The sequence below is a fragment of the Callionymus lyra genome, chromosome 2 (assembly GCF_982586985.1).
Source record: "Callionymus lyra chromosome 2, fCalLyr1.hap1.1, whole genome shotgun sequence".
Lineage (NCBI taxonomy): Eukaryota > Metazoa > Chordata > Actinopteri > Syngnathiformes > Callionymidae > Callionymus > Callionymus lyra.
Genome location: NC_141819.1, coordinates 19623140 through 19640166, shown reverse-complemented (window position 1 = coordinate 19640166; position 17027 = coordinate 19623140). Strand labels below are relative to the sequence as shown.

Here is a 17027-nt window from a genome sequence, read left to right as displayed (position 1 = left end):
ATGTTCAAAAAGATGAAGAAGATGATGACGATGATGATGATAATAGAAGTAAATGATGTGGTGGAGATGAAGATGTTCAAGAAGAAGAAGTAGTAAAAGATGATGATGATGATGATGTGGCGGAGATGAAGATGTACAAGAAGAAAAAGATGATGATGATGATGTGGTGTTGATGAAGATGTTCAAGAAGAAGAAGATGATGATGATGATGATGATAATAGAAGTAGATGATGTGGTGAAGATGTTCAAGAAGAAGAAGAAGATGATGATGATGTTGATGATGAAAATGATGTGGTGGAGATGAAGATGTTCAAGAAGAAGAAGAAGATGAGGATGAGGATAAGGATGATGATGATGATGATGATGTTGATGATGAAAATGATGTGGTGGAGATGAAGATGTTCAAGAAGAAGAAGAAGATGAGGATAAGGATGATGATGATGATGATGATGATAGAAGTAGATGATGTGGCGGAGATGAGGATGTTTAAGAAGAAGAAGATGATGATGATGATAGAAGTAAATGATGTGGCGGAGATGAAGATGTTTAAGAAGAAGAAGATGATTATGATGATGATAGAATTAAATGATGTGGTGAAGATGCAGATGTTCAAGAAGAAGAAGAAGATAATGATGATGTTGATGATGATAATGATGATGATGAGATGATGATAATGATGATGAGATGATGATGATAGAAGTAAATTATGTTGTGGAGATGAAGATGTTCAAGAAGAAGAAGAAGATGATGATGATAACAATGATGATGATAATAGAAGTAAATGATGTGGTGGAGATGAAGATGTTCAAGAATAAGAAGAAGATGATGATGACGATGATGATGATTATGATGATGATAATAAAAGAAGATGATGATGATGATGATGATAGGATTAAATGATGTTGTGGAGATGAAGATGTTCAAGAAGAAGAAGAAGATGATAACAATGATGATGATAATAGAAGTAGATGATGTGGTGGAGATGAAGATGTTCAAGAAGAAGTTGATGATGATGTGGTGATGAAGATAATGATGCTGCCTTGAGGAAGAAGATGATGATGGTAGTAGAAGTAAATGATGAGGTGGAGATGAAGATGTTCAAGAAGAAGTTGATGATGATGATGTGGTGATGAAGATGATGATGCTGCCTTGAGGAAGATGATGATAAACATAACGATGAACATGGTGAAGATAATGAAGATTTATTCACTTCTGTTTGTGTGTCTTAAACTAGCATTGTTAGTTGTTGTGCGGCAAACGTCCAAATGTCCCCCCCCCCCTACCATCACCCCCCACCCCTCCTAATAGCTTCATAAATCCTCCCCCCGTCAATAACATCAGCAGTAATCTTGTGTTCTGGTCGGCCTGACCTGCTCACATCTGGACCATAAACATTAAGTGGGTGTTGTGGAGCGTTGATGGTCCGTAATTCTTCAGTCCGTCAGCGGTGCTGTGACTCTAGTGGCAGTTACTGGGCGCTGCAGAAGTTCATCGCGGTTCTGGAGGTCACAGAGTTTTCTGCACCAACATTTTAAAGTCCACGCGCCATTTCCAAAACTATGTCTGATCCACAAGATTGAGGAGTGATGGGTGGTTTTATTTTCATTTTCCTCTAGAAATTCGTGGTCATGTTCTGGTCCATTTGGACCAAGACGACCCAATCCAGAACCTCACTGCGCTACTGTTGTGTCTTATCTTTCTGCTTGACTAACCATGAGTTCATAAATCAGAAGGAGGCGAGGGTGCGTCTCTTGTCTCCACCCTCTCACCGGGGGTGACACTATCTCACCCGTAATTGCTCAGTTGAACCATCAGGGCAGGTTCTGGATAATTGAGGCAGCTAAATGGGCCGAGGTGATTTTGCTGATGTTCCGCTTTAATCGCTTCAATCTGATGTTCTGACAGCAGCCCGGTGCTGAAGCGGCGCTGTCTGCTTGCTGAGGCAGATAAGGCTGCAGTCTATCTTTCTGTAAACCGAGACCTGCAGGCAGGATCTGGTCCGGGTCGTCACGACCCTGGAACCCTCAACCGAGACCCCGTCACGACGGCTCCATCATGTGAATTAGAACTTTTTTTCACCAGATGTTTTGCTGACAATATACTTTGAAACATACTTGTGTAATTGCAGACACACAATCTTTATGATCTTGAACAAACAGGGTAGCAAAGGAAAGATCACTGTCCAAAAGAAGATCTCTCGAAGCTGGATCTGATCCAGATGGATGCTGGGGAGGAAGAGGAAATAATGCTTAAGTCTTGTGACCTTCAACTCGTTCCAGAGAATCTGCTCTTTAAATGAAGGTCCAACAACGGACACAAGCCGACACTCAGAACAGGGTGTTTGTCTGTGTATATATATATATGTGTGTGTGTGTGTGTAAGCGTGTGGGTTCAAGTGTGTGTGTGTCCGTGTGTCATTGTCGGTGACTGTCTGCAGGCATCAACGTGTTTCTGACATCGAACATTGAGCAGTCATGCATTTTGTGACAAAAAAATGGTGTGTGTGTGTGGGTGTGTGTGTGTATGTGCGGAATGAAAGTGACACAAGTATAGACTTGCATCATCAGACACAGAAGAAGGAATCTCATCCGTGTGTGTTCACAGCGACAGAGCTCCTTCAGAACAGCTTTGAACGAGCTCTTCTCATGCCAGCACATTAATGTTGATGGATGCAAAGATCCGCCCCCACAACATACCTTCAATCCAATCCAAAGCCGGGGCGTCAGCGGGGTGGGTTCATCGTACGGGTTCTACAATTGTAAGCTGTTCTGCTAGCAGAATCTTGGTCCAGGATGGAACCTTCATCGAGATTCATGCAGGACTCCGAGCCGATGAAAACACTTGTGATGAAGAATTCAAGTCGTCGTGAGCTGCAGGGTTTTTTTCAGACACAACATCCCTCATGTTTTCAAGTAAACCCATTTGATAGAAGAGCATTAGATTCTGATCGAGGTCCTGTGTGAATGATTAAACATTCTTATGGGTGGTTTGTTTACAAATGTGGTTCTTGCATTCACTGTGATCTTACGAAAATACAAGCAGAGACATCGCTGGAAAGACTTAACCGCTCTTTGAACGGAAAACAAATGTTAGAGAAGACGGTAAAGCCTGGTCTTGGTCTGTAGCTTAACTCTGCGTCCTCCAGGTGTTACATGTGGACTTTGATGTGCAGAGATGAAGATATTTGACATTATCGCTGATAAATCGTTGAAGAAGGGATTTGTTTTTGCAGTCTTTTGTTTGTTTCACGAGGAAGACAATCTCGGATCAATCTTTGCGGGTTGTTTTTCTGAGTGTCGGAGACTTCTCTCACTCTAACTGACCCTCTGGTTTCATCGATCTCCTTTGAAGAAGAAACAACTCTGCTGTTTGTTTGGGGGGGAGAGCTCTGATCCGACAACAGCTTTGATTTTTTTTTTTAAAAGATGAAACTGGTTTTGTTTGTTTTATTCACGGTGCCTCAGAACATCAGTCAAACAAGGCTGAGAAGGCTCAACAGGGGGCGCTATTTTATATTCGTTGCTTCTTCTGATGGAAGAGTGTTGATCTAAAAGCTACTAAAAGTCAAAGATGCTCGCCAATAGAAGGCGCTCTAAAAGAAAGATGTCAGTTGTTGGAGGTTTTAAGAGAAACGTTTTTTGATCCATGTTGCACACACATGCCAACAAACACACACACACAGAGGCACGCACGCACACACACACACACACACACACACACACTGTTCCTCAGACTCATCCATGCGTGGGAACAAAGAATCATCTCATTCTAAAAACACTCATCCTTTCATCCTGCATTACACACACACACACACAAACACACACACATTTACAATTTCAGACCCACAGACATGAGCATGAATACATAAATCGACTCACACACCCACAAAGATGAACACTCAAAGACCCACAGAAAGTGTGAGTGTTCTGTCACTATACGCTCGTCATCCATGTGACAGAAGATCATCGGAGCAGGAAACTCTCTTGACCAGAAACAGGCATCAACCACAGCGATCCATGGTGAGGATGAGGAGGATGAGGAGGAAGATTTGTTATGTTCACCTGCCGCGTTCTGGGCTCTAATGCGTCGTTAGACCTCCAGGTCCCAGTTACTAATCCTCTATCACCAGGTTAGAACGACTAAAGTGTGATAAATATTCAGCTAATGATGCTGAGCTGCTGCTCGGCCTGTTGCCATGGTGATGTTTCCATCTACGCTGGCTGAAAGAGAGAGTCCGCTGGGAAAAGTCAAGAGGATCCAGAAACAATCGTCAGAAACTCTTTAACCACAGAGCAGGAGCCGGTGGAAACAATCTTATCGACTGACCGTGAATTTAAATATAAACGACCGAGGAGGTCGCTGTGGTTTATTATTTTTAATAATCTGGAAAATATATTCCATTGTTAAAGTCGAAGAAGTCAAGAACTTCATTTCTTGATGCCACTTAAAAAGGGGAAAAACCATTTGATGTTTTCCACGGCCGTTATAACCAGCCAGCAGGGGGCGGTGTAAGTGAAGATCACTCGTCTTTGCTACTGAAAGTTGCAAATCATCCTCCAGTAGAAGTCCGAGTGCTGTGACGTCACGATGTACGGCTGCTCTTAAAAGGAAAATAATGTGTGTAAGAGTGAAAAAAAAGTGTGATCATAAAGAAAAATTGTAGGGTTAAACTAATACTAAAACAACATTGAAAAATAGTTCAAAAGAGTAGATTTTTTGTTGTCAGAAAAAAAAACTTGCACTGACGTCCAGTGTCGGTAAACATAATTCTCAAGAACAAACCATTTACACGTTTACTCTCACATTGACCTAGGATCATGCACACACACACACACACACACACACCTACACACACACAGGCCTCTTATCCAATCACACTTAAGTGCGATGAAGTCTTCCATTAGTGATGACCAGCTCTGCTGATGCTAGCGGAAGAAATTGGACACACACATACACACACGAGCGTCCATGTACACACTCGCCCTCATACACACACACTTTCCAACCTCTGTGCCCTTGAGGGAAAATGAATTTTTGTACGCAGGAGGGGGAAAAAAGATTGTCTCGATCATGATGTATTGTGTGCATGTTTGAGTAAGTGTTTGTCAGAATATTGTGCGTTTGCATGTCTCCAATGGTGAGGTGACTCAAGGCTGGTGGTGTGATAGAAGTGTTACCGCGGCGACACTCATGCAGATGAACACACTCCGACATGGACACATGTCATGAGGTCTCACGGAGCTTTGAGCATCATCGTCAGTATTTTTAGTCTGTTTTTTTTTTTTAACTCCATCACTCTGTTCTTTAGATGATGAAGATACTCTCTTTATTCTTCTCCCATTACAGACATGAATAATTAACATGTTATTTTCTAGACCTAAACATGACATTCGTATTCAGGTGGTTCATGTTCCGCACTGATCAATACTCATCACATGTGGCGAACAGAGGACAGGATGATGGATGCTCAATATCCTTAATGACCGGACCAGTGTGGGTGTCTATGCTGAGTCGTGTCCACCTCTGAAAGTGCCAACAAATGGCGAGAAGAAAAGCTTCCTTTAGATCAGACCAGTCACGCTCCTCCTGTCGGTGCTTCACGCATGATTTAAGCGAGAGTCACACAGCACATTGACTCGCGGAGTGACTGCCAGTTGGAACATCCTTGATCTCTCAAGGATACATAGTTTCTTGAGAACTGAAGAGGATCACGTCTGTGTTTGTAGTCAGAGTGAACACCAGCGTCAGTTACTGGAGCAACGATTCTCTGAAAAAATAGTTTGAAATTCCTGCATCTCATACAAAGAGACACTATTGTTTTCTCGGATATACTAAAATGATTTGTTGTCTGCCTGTTTGCAGAATTACTCAATGTGTAGTGACGGTATTAAGTCAAGAAAATTGATAATAAAAACAGAAGAGGCGACTCAATAGTAGTGTCGTTTACTGCCAGCGGAAATTTGATGAAAAGCTGTTCAGCCTCAGATCTGCTCGATGCTCGCCCGGTGGACGGCTGCAAGCAGTGGGATGGATTTTCCTGAATGGAGGTGTTTCTCATTATTCCGTTGAGAAACACCTCCATTCAGGAAATCCATCCATGCGGTCAGCTAGCAAAGCAGCTGGCAGGGCAATCCCTAGTGGGGTCATTTCAATGGACAACGGTAAAGACACATATGGACCGGAGCTCCGCAGGTTACATCATACATTTTTAATCAGTCAATTGCAGTGGCATTGGAACTCAATACTACCTTCTTCTGTTACCATCAATCATCTGCTTCGACTGGCCATTGCACTTCAGTTCTCCAACTTAGTCCATGAGGCATTTGTGCAGGAAAGAATAAAGCTATTCTTTCTGTTGATTGACAAATACAGTCTGCGTTTCAAGTGTTTTATCTTACAAAATAGAATTTAATAATCGAAGTATATCAAGTAGATCAGGATATTGAATAGTTGTATGTAATTTCAAATTTTGACACTTAGACTGAATTCAATAATTTGTGTATTGAAAGTTTGAATTTGTTTCTCTTTCATTTTATACATTTTTACGCATAGTGTTTGATATTCTAATTCCACTAATTCAAAAATACATTTCCTTAATTCATTATTTTTTTTATTGATAGCCTTTTAAATTCAATATGAAAATCTCCAATAATAGTGCAATCATCATCACGGCGTCAATTCAACGTTATTTTTGAATTATTGAAATGAGAATGTCAAATTTTATGTATAGAAAAAGCATTATCCTGAAAATATTACATTTTTCTCAACTATTATTTAAAATAAATGCTTTAAAAGACAGCAAATATTAAATTCAACCATTCAATATTTTTGATCCACTTCCATTCATGTTCCCCTCTTGACATGTCAGGAAACTTGTCTATCTACTCAAAAAATTATCTATAAACTAGCATTATTTGTAAACACAAGATGGCAGCATCTCAAGTCCTGCGCTCCCGCTGACTCCGCGTTATGGTAAGATGTATTTTGTGATGCATTTCAAATGAGTTCTTATGCCAGTTGTGTTATTTTTGCTGCATTTATCTGCCGCCCCTTAGAGGCCAGGCCATGAAAACTAATAGCTACATTAAAGTGGTCTGTGGTGCGAAATAGGTTGGGGTCCCCTGCTGTAAGTCTCCACAGTCCAGGTCGCCTCCTGCTCGCCACCGTGACACTCCTCATAGTATTAACGCCTCTCCCCTGCCGCGCTGCTAAACCAATTAGCTTTTGATAAATGTAGGTCTAGTTTGTTATTAATTATTCTTCCGCTTTGTGTTTGTGTCACCTTCAGGGTAAATTTGAGTGCACAATATTTAGTCCAAAACTTAATGTTTTCCAGAAGCTGTAAGTTCAAAATGCCATGATCACTTATTTCAAGCTGAATTGTTAAATTAACGCTCAAATGTAATCAAGATATTTATTTGATGAAGGTCGATCAGCGGACGCTGATGTAGTTATTTATAGTTAATGAATTCCTGTGTTATGCATTCAGTTGTTATCGACGGAAAACTGCTGTTTGGACTTTTACTCTCTTCTATCTTCAGTATCCTCTCCATTCTTTCTTCGCCTCATCAGGACTTCTGCTCCTCAGACAGGAAATGACCCCCCCCACACTGTCACAATACAGTGCCTTTGTCTCCCGGAATAATGTCAAGCAACAAAGAGACTTAACCATGAAGAATGTTTGTTTATTTTTTGGACATTTCTTCACAAATCAAACCGCTGAATCTGCTGCCTCACACCGTGGACTGTCTGCTAGAACATTGTGTGTGCGTGTCACCACACATAAACGCGACAGTTAGAGTATAGCAGCATTTTTTTTCCTTTTCCCTGTATTTCCTAAACTGTCCCTCAAATCTCGATTGCTGCCAAATAATAAAATGTTCTAGCTCAGAAATGAAAAATTTGATCAGCTGTGGAACATATAGTTCTGCAGAAACACTGTCCTGTCATGTTAAATGACTGTATACATCTGTATAAAATGATTGGATGATAATATGTCAATCAAACTCAACTGCTATTTGTGCTGAGGCGTAGTTTTGGGGGACACATTCTGAAGGGATGAGTTAGGACTTTTTTTGGTTTAAATGTTGTGGTTTTGGTAAGCATTTAAAACATTTTAAAAATCGAATATTGTCTAAATGAATACACCTATTTAGACATGTAGTTTTATATTTTAATTCCAATAATTAAAACATAAAAGGTTATTTATGTTTAGCCTTTTTAATTCAATATTAAATTATTAATAATGTTGGTGTTATGATTGGCTCCCATGAAAGGCTGAAGGTTCGAAAGTTGTGTACATTTATATGATGTCGGTTGTAAAAATGATAATTAATTATAAATATCACCTTTATAAAAGTACAGCACAGGGACTGTCAATTTTAGGAGCCTGGTTCAAATCCAGTCTACTCAGACCCGGTCCAGATAGATGCTGATTCACAGGGATCTTTACTGCGTGTTCTTAAATGAAGTTGTTTGATCATAAATATGTAGAAAATCGAAGGTCAGCAGTGGAGGGGCCGCGGTCCAATCCCTGATCAGCACTTAAACAGAACCGGCAGTAAAGCTCTGGTGTGTTATTCATGAGTGCTGCTGCCGACCCGAATAAAAGTCTGCACTCACAATTAAAATTAAAAATTAATAATTTTTTTTACTTGTCTTGATGAATGATGCACGTCGGAGTCCGAGTGGAGTCGTGGCCGCACGACAGCGGTGCTTTGATTCCTCTGGTATTTTACCAAAAACCGAACTGCACGGCGCCTCCTAGTGGAAGAGACGCGGCTCGGGCCGTCTAGACCTGGCCGGTGGAATGATGTCCGGCTCCTCTCTGGCTGCATTATTAAAGATAACAGGGATTCGCTTCCTCATCTCTGCCACCTCCTGGTCCATTATTAAACACTCGGAGTCACTCTTCCTGTGCCACGGTTCTGGATGCTGAGCGCAGTCAGGATTTATCCAAGTTTACAAAAACACAGAGGCAGTGACTTTTTGTAAACACCATTTGTAACCGTGGCGGACTCAACTCAGAGTGTCACTGCAAATCTGGGTCACCATTACGACCACCTGGAAAGAGCTAACAGCAGTTTGAACCTTCTTTTAAGGGGTCGAGTCTCCGTTTCTTTTTTTCTCAAACTTATTTTCCTGGAGATTCTAAATATTTCTCCTCAGGATAAGGTCATGTGTTTGCGCGAGCAGGCCAACACATGCGACGGTAAAAGGATTAAGTCGCATTTCATCTAGTTAGAGGCTTAGACTCCTGGATCCGATTAAATCCCCCTTCACGAGTCTCGCCCCCTGTGTGCGTGTCTGCTTTTTATTATCAAGCGTCAATCACCCGCGCATCACGCAGATGAAAAAGAAAGTGGAGCAAGAGTGAATAAATGGAAGTGTGAGCGATGAGATTAGCCGCACGCATGGACACAGACACACACACACACACACACAGGGCCGATGTGTGCGTTCAACGGTTCATTGTGATGATCCGCTGTCCACTTCAGTGGAATTTACAAGCAAACGCGACAGACTGCTGATAATGCCTCAGATAAAAACCACTGACACAGCAGTGTGTGTGTGTGTGTGATAGTGAGCACACACAGATGTTTATCAGATCATGTCAGGCTCTCTGATCACACTCTAGAGAGCGCTCACAACGTGAGTGCTTTTTATTCCGCTCTGGTCATCCTGTGATCCGTCCACAGGTTCAATCCGCTCCTGATTGGCTGCTCTGATTTCTTTTTCTTAAAATTGTTTTTATTGCTGAATTAACTGTTTAATATTTATATTTCAAAATAAAATAATGACTTAGATGTTCAGTATTTTATATCCATCATCATCCAGGCCACGTTTCTCCGGTGCAGCTGGTTGTGAAGTTGCATTATGGATGGATCGGCAACAGTTGCCGTTGACGTCTGAACAGCCTCCCTGGGTCGCCTGTTATCTTCCAACTGCAGGTTGTTTGTGGAGCCTGCTTAATACAACATCTCACCTCTGCACGCTCTCCAGTCTTTCTTCTGAACTGACGGGGGTTTTCTTCTTTCTTGTCGTTCCCTCTTCCTCACCTTCCGGTGTGCGGTCTCTGTCGTTTTTCCTCCCCTCTCCGTGTGAGCCGTGTTGGCGAGAGGTTGTTCGTGCAGGGTTACCCACGTGTATGCCTGGATCTCCTCCAGATCCCTGTGGCCATGTTTGACCGCTCAGCACGTCCCACACCTGTTGACCAATCACAGCTTTAACTGGACCAAGACATGGAAGGTCCAAAAAGCAAGATAATGTCCGTAGAATAAAGTGAACTATAGTTAAGTTAAGATTTTCATCGCGGATTCTCATTATACGTTTATTATTCAGCTCCCCTCAATCTGAGATCATAGTCCCCAGGCTAACCCTTGTGTTATATCAGGGTCAAAGTGACCCGAAGGCCTGAAAGCAAATGTGCTTGTGGTATTCCTTGTGTTGTCTCTTGGTCAAGCTGAACCACCTCCTTGGCCTATATATATACATATGCAGTGGTGGAGGTCGTTCACCTTGACCCAGACAGAACACAAGGGTGAAGCAGAGATCTAGATGGAGGACTTCCAGTATAGTGGGATCTTGGGGTGATGGAGGTGAGGTGAAATATTTAGGTTTAGGTGGTTTAGGCAACCCCTGGACGACTTCCTCTGGAGGCTTTATGGGAAAGACCCCAGGGCAGACCCAGGACACGTTGTTCATGGAATACCTTGGTATTCTACAAGAAAAGCTGAAGATGCTTCTCTGGAGATGAAAGATCAGGCCTCTTTGATGCATCCTAGCTTGGAAAGAGAGTAAAAAAGGATGGTTGGAAGAAGCTCTGAAATATGAGTAGCAACTCTGTGTTGAGATTTTAATATTTAAAGTGAGAAGTTTCCAAAGTCAACTCTGTGTACGCTCCCTTGATGTAACTACTCTGTGGTGTCTGACTGGGCTCCTGAATAGAGAAAGGGAACTTTAAAAAGTGTGGATGTCAGCAAATTCGACTTAAATTCGTAGTAAGTCTTGGTTCCCCTTTTCCAGACGTGACCTCGTGACTCTTTGGGTCAGTCAAGGTCACTGCAGGCATCCTGGGTTGACATTGCTGTTGCTGCAGTATGGAAGGGGAGGGTGGAGGGGGGGGGGGAGTGGTACCTGAGTCATCGCGGGACGCTGCAGTGATGGATCTGTGCAGGTCGACTGCCAACTCAGCAGAACCGCAAGATAGAAAACATAAACAGTCGACAGCGTTCATGTCTCGATTTCCCGCCTTTTCTGTCTGACCTTCAGTCCATGAGTTTGACTTCAACGGTCACGGCGAGTCAGTAAACTGAGGTCATCATATTCAAAGAGTCAGGGGTCACTAAAGGAGTAAATCCTAGGACCTGCCAAAAACATATTTTTCATACAATAAAAATCGTTCATGTGGTTAGTGTTTTAGAGGAATATCATTCATCATCTATAATATTAATAAGTTATTTTCAGAAGTGTGTACCACCCTGGTTTAGAGAATGTTAAAATACTTCTTTACTCATTTGCATCACTTCCTGTTGTTGGTTGCTCGTGTTGAGCTTCATTGTGTAAATATAAATGTTTCCAAACTGGTCTGAGAGCACTATGTTGTTTTTGAGAATAGACCCTCCAACACTCCCCCGGGTCTTGGTTCTGACCCATGGTCCAAGGGGGCGCATCACAAAGCATTGTTTTTGATGGATGGTTACCCAAAATCCTCTAGTGTTAAGATCAGCATTTAAAGCAAAGCCAGCCGGGGGTCCCGAGCACTGACTCCCTCAAGACCCCCTTATAGGGTAGATTGAGTTTGAGTAAGATTGACAGGACCCAACTGACACGCTCTCTGGAATAGTTTGTCTGATTCTGCTTCTAGTCTGGTAACAAGTCCTTTTTCGTAAGGTCTTTCTCTAGTCCCCATCAAGTGTAGTGTAGTGAAGTCCTTTGTGTTTGATTTTGCTCCCTCCCACCCCCCATCAATCTCTTGGCATCCAAAGGTCCGCCATTCTCCACACATGGCCGGAGAACCAGAATGACCACAGAGAACCAGAACCACCAGATGACTTTCAGAGTATTAAATGTCATTTTCTTGTTCAATAAAATATTTTCAGGTAAAGTAAGTAAGTAAGTAAGTAAGTAATATTTTTTTATATAGCGCTTTTCGAGACCAGGGTCACAAAGCGCTTAGACAATCAAAACAATACTCTAAAAAAAAAAAAAAGTACATACTTTAAAGAGAGCTTCCTTCTTGGAGGCCACTGTTGATACGCTCGGGTTTTATTTACTCACTCCAATCAGAGAAGCATATGGTCATGTGACATCTATGGTACCAAATTTGTTAGCATCGTAGAAATAGTCAGTTATTTCTACCGGATACAATCTTACCGGGAAAGATGGCAATTTATCTGTTTTTTGGTTTTGACATGCTCTCTCTCTGAGTGATCTGATGCTCTGGTGCTGACCCACTGAAGTTCTGGATTTGACTAGCTATTCTCCCAGATCTGCTGCTCTGGGCTCCTGACCTGGTGCTTTTTATTCATTTGAAATTCATCGTGCAGACGACGCACCCCCACAGTCCTCTGAGCTCCAACTTTCTGGTGAGATATCTGAGAAACTTTCTCTGTCGACCAGTTTTAACGTTTAGCTTGACGAACGTCAGAAGTGTCCCTGCGAGAATAGTTGGAAAACGCAGACATCTCGGGAGAATTATGGATGAAGACTTTTTGTCTTAAGGCGCTCACGGAACTTTTTAAGCTCAAACTAGGCACAAAAACCAAGTTTCTTCTTGCTTGAGGCGGAAATTCATCTCCACGTGAAGTTGATTCATCCACCTGTCGGACTGCAGAGAAGCTCGTCACACACACACTCACCTACACACACACACACCCTCCTCAGCGGCAGTGAAGGTCAGGAGATTGTATCGGTGTTCGACACAAACGCTAACTGCTAGTGACAGAAGCTGCGAGGTGTCGGGGACCCCCAGGATCGCTGACCTGACGTTTACCACTGAAACCCCCACGACGCTCCTCCCTCCTGGGGCCAAACTCACTTTTCCTAAAATGTCAACAAAGTTGAGAAAAGTTTGAAGTGAAATCAAGAGTCGCTTTACTCTCCGAGTGTCATCATCATGTGTGTGTTTGTGCCTGGAGCCTGTTATATTAGACGACAGAGATACTTTCACACACTGATGAATGACACACACACACCCCTCTCACCAGTCAAGTCGTCCTCTCGTCACTTACTAAGGTTGATTGACAGCTGTGAAGAGCTTCAATTACCTCTTTAGCTGCGTGCGAGTCTGACCCACAACACTTGAAGACCTCTTCAGTTGCAGCATAAAACTGTGAGTCATGTGATAATGAGAAGGTCCCAGAGGTGACAGAGTTTTCAAACCTCCCATTCGTCCTTCTATGATGGAGAGACGTATTCCTCAGCCAGAGTGGGTCGTTGTCCTTGATTAGAACACACACTTTGCAGTCCAGCGAGCCTTCATGTCTTCACGGGGAAGTTCTGATCCCTTGTGGGCTGCTCGCCTGCACCAGTCGCCAAACACTTACACTTGTCCCTCCAAGGATTTTTCTCTCCCTGGACTCCCCACCGGTTCTTCTTCTCTCACACGCTTCCTAGTCTCAGGGGAAGCCTGCCGGGCCAGTGGAGCAGCTTCAATGTTTCTGCCCCGGCCTCCAGCTGCAACACATAAACATCCATCTCTGCTGATCCATCACCGCCCCGGCGAGCCCCCGTGTTCCAAGCTGTTGACCAGAATTGACTGGGAATGGGTACGTGGTCAGGCGGTACACTTCCATCAAGACAGGGGACACAATGTGGCTCTCACAGGTGGCGAGTCATTGTGATTTTTGCTAATGACAGTTTGAATGTCACTGGTAATGATGTTGAGTCATAATGTCTCTCCGCTCGGCTCCAAAGTTAACGATGAATCTGTGGCAAGTGACATCATTGTTGTTGTTGGAATTATTCATTGTTGACATTGTTTGTGTTGGGAATCTGTTCCGGGGGCTCATGTGATAATTAGGGGTGTGCATTGGCATTTGATTTATATCACAATACACGCTGTTGCAGAATTTACAGACCACAAGACTCTTGACGAAGTCATAACTGCTTTCATTTGTTTTGAAAGCAAAATATGTCCAAACATCAGCTTTAAAAGCTGCCTGAGTTGACTGTATTCCCTTGTCCTCAGTCGTCGCCAAGATTTAATCGTTGTAATTGTTGCGGAGGATGGAAATACTCCTCCCATCTAGTGGACGAAAGCGAAATTGCAACACAAAAATGAACAAACTGCTAGTATTTGCTGAAATTGTACATTAAAATAAATGTAATTGTTGCATTTATACAAATAAACTATATATATATATATATTTATTCTTTTTTAACTAAAAGACAATCAATAAATATTGAATATTGATATAATATCGTGAAAACAACATTATTATCAATATTTTCTACAGCACTTGTAATTACAAGTGAACACTAGGCTGCAAATGATTCTGATACAAATCATCTTCTTGCGCTTGCGCAGAGTGTGTTGTGCAAGATATCTACTGTCTTCTGCTTTCCTATTGAGTTTATTGCTCGCAGAAATATTTCCAATAAAACTATCAAATTACGTGGATAAAATAAATGTTGATTAAAAAAAGAAATAACAATTTGGGTGCAAATGCGTGGCTTTCGACTAGTTTTCTAGTGAAATAAATACTCAAGGTAAACGAATACTCATCAAACAAATAGCTGAAGGTCGATTATTTATTATTAGTTAAATAATGTAACTTGTTTCATCTATTTTTTCACTTCTTTCAGTTTAATCACTCGATTATGTCCATTACTAAATGAGTCAATAGCTGCTCTTTATTTTCTAGTAATTCTGAGTGACGTGTGGTTGTTACCGACGGCAATGATTGTTAGTTGTGTGACATTTGATAGTGTCAACAGGGTGATTGTTGCCTCTGGTGCTGTGGTCACTAGAAGTTGTGATTGTAATTGGTTTCATTATTGCAGTGAACATCTACTGTTACGTCCGCAACTCTTTGCTCAAGAAAAAAAGAGACATTATTTTTGATGACCTTTATCCATGGAAGCTGTTTTTGGGACAATGATGTTTGTCGGTCACTCGCTGTCCTCTAAATGATTGACAGCTGTACGCATTACATCATCAGTGTTGATGTCCTGGAGGCCTGAACGTGATGAGACAGGAGGACAAACAAAAGTCATTATCACTGGTTTCCACACTGTTGCTGAACCTCTTCCTCATCTCTCTGTTCTGTAACCAGAAGTTCTATACATGGATACGTCTCTCTCTCAAATAAAAAAAATAGGTTTATTTCCATGGCATCATCATTAGGGAGGGACTGGTTCGCACACATGCACGCACACGGATAGGCAGATTTCAGTAGGAATCATCCTGATGAGAAATTATATAAAAAATTGAATACGACATCCGGAGAAGCAAAAGTTGGAAAAGTCGACAGAAGTTATTCCAGTCACATGATCAGATGACGTCACGTGACATTTAAAAATCACTTTGGATTATTTCTGATCTCTGGGCGTCGTCTCTTAACGTCTCCTCACATCCGAATCAGCGGGGACGAGCCCATTTCTCTTCTTGCCTCGCTGCCTCCATTTTAATTTCACATCGAGTTGTACTCTTGAGCACAGGAACGCATCAGTGGAATTTAACCTGCGACTCTGTGATGGCTCTCCCACCTCTCCAACCGCGCCGACCTCGTCGCGGCGTCGACTTGTTCGTTGTTGTTCCTCGGCGAGTAATTCAGACTTGTGTGACCTGAACTCTTGTGTCTGAGGCGGCGGAATAAGACAATCTGCAGACACACACGCTTCATCCACTCATTAACGGGGGAGGCAGTTGGGGGGGAGGAGAGTCTGGGGAGGAGGGTGCAGTGGGTTATGGGTAATGGGGCTTCAGCTCCACGGAGATAGATAGTTTAATTAAGCATGAGAGGAATTAAGACCTTGTCGACCCGCTGAGAAAAATTATCTCTCAAGGTTCAGAGTGTGCACGAGTGTGTGCAAGCAAGTGTGTGTGTCGTGGCTAAAATAACTTTCTTGTTCAATGTGCAGTGACAGTCAGACCTAGTTCTAATAAAGTTGGTCCACTGATGAGGCATCCGGGTAATAACGCTGGTTTTATCTCTGCAGGAAGCAGCTTGTGTTCAGATGTTTCTTACAATCTCTCTGCGTGTCTTGCAGCCTGTGAACTGATGAATCAGGGTATTCTGGCATTGGTCACATCCACTGGCTGCGCCTCCGCCAGCGCGCTGCAGTCCCTGACGGACGCCATGCACATCCCCCACCTGTACATCCAGAGGAACGGCGAGCGCTCACCGAGAACGGCCTGCCACTTCAACCCCAGTCCGGGAGGACAACGCTACACTCTGGCCGCTCGCCCACCCGTGAGGCTCAACGACGTCATGCTCACTCTGGTGGAGGAACTCAGCTGGCAGAAGTTCATCGTTTTCTACGACAGCGAGTACGGTGAGGGGGGCTCTTCTTTAAAAGTGTTTCTTTCCTGGCCTGTCATATCCGTCACTCAGCAACGTGTCACTTCAAATGTGATCAGCGTGACCCGTGAGAGAGAGAGACAGCAGGTGAGAAGTGAACCTGTCACTCCGATCAACCGTGTGATGCTTTGCACTCTGTTGTGATTTATGACGGTTAGATGTGTTCCTTTATAAGTCATAAATGTTGCAAACAGTTGCTTTAATCCAAAATAATACTTTAAATCCTCAACATGGAAAACCCAACCTTGATGCTTGACCAATCACAGCAGGGTGGGCGTGGTTATGGTAAACAAGATTTCATCTTCAGAAAAATAAGTGTTTATAATCGGGAAATGTTGAGTACAATAGAGGTCTAAGATCTATTTAAGACACACTTAAATCAACACATTAGTTGAACTTTAATAAACTATAAAATAATTATCTATCAGAAGAAGTTGCTTCAATCAGAAAATAGTTTCAATCATGATTAAGATGAATGTTATGATGATGATGAAGATAACT

General features: G+C 42.5%; 1 protein-coding gene across 2 annotated transcripts in view; it reads left to right on the top strand.

The window, feature by feature from the left end:
- LOC148085821 (glutamate receptor ionotropic, delta-1-like) overlaps window positions 1-17027 on the top strand; it is a 35483-nt gene that overhangs the window by 7678 nt on the left and 10778 nt on the right. For both annotated transcript variants that reach the window (XM_087783909.1, XM_087783908.1), the window contains exon 3: window positions 16216-16500. In XM_087783909.1, coding sequence (XP_087640035.1) covers window positions 16216-16500 — 285 coding nt within the window. The remainder of the gene's footprint in view (window positions 1-16215; window positions 16501-17027) is intronic.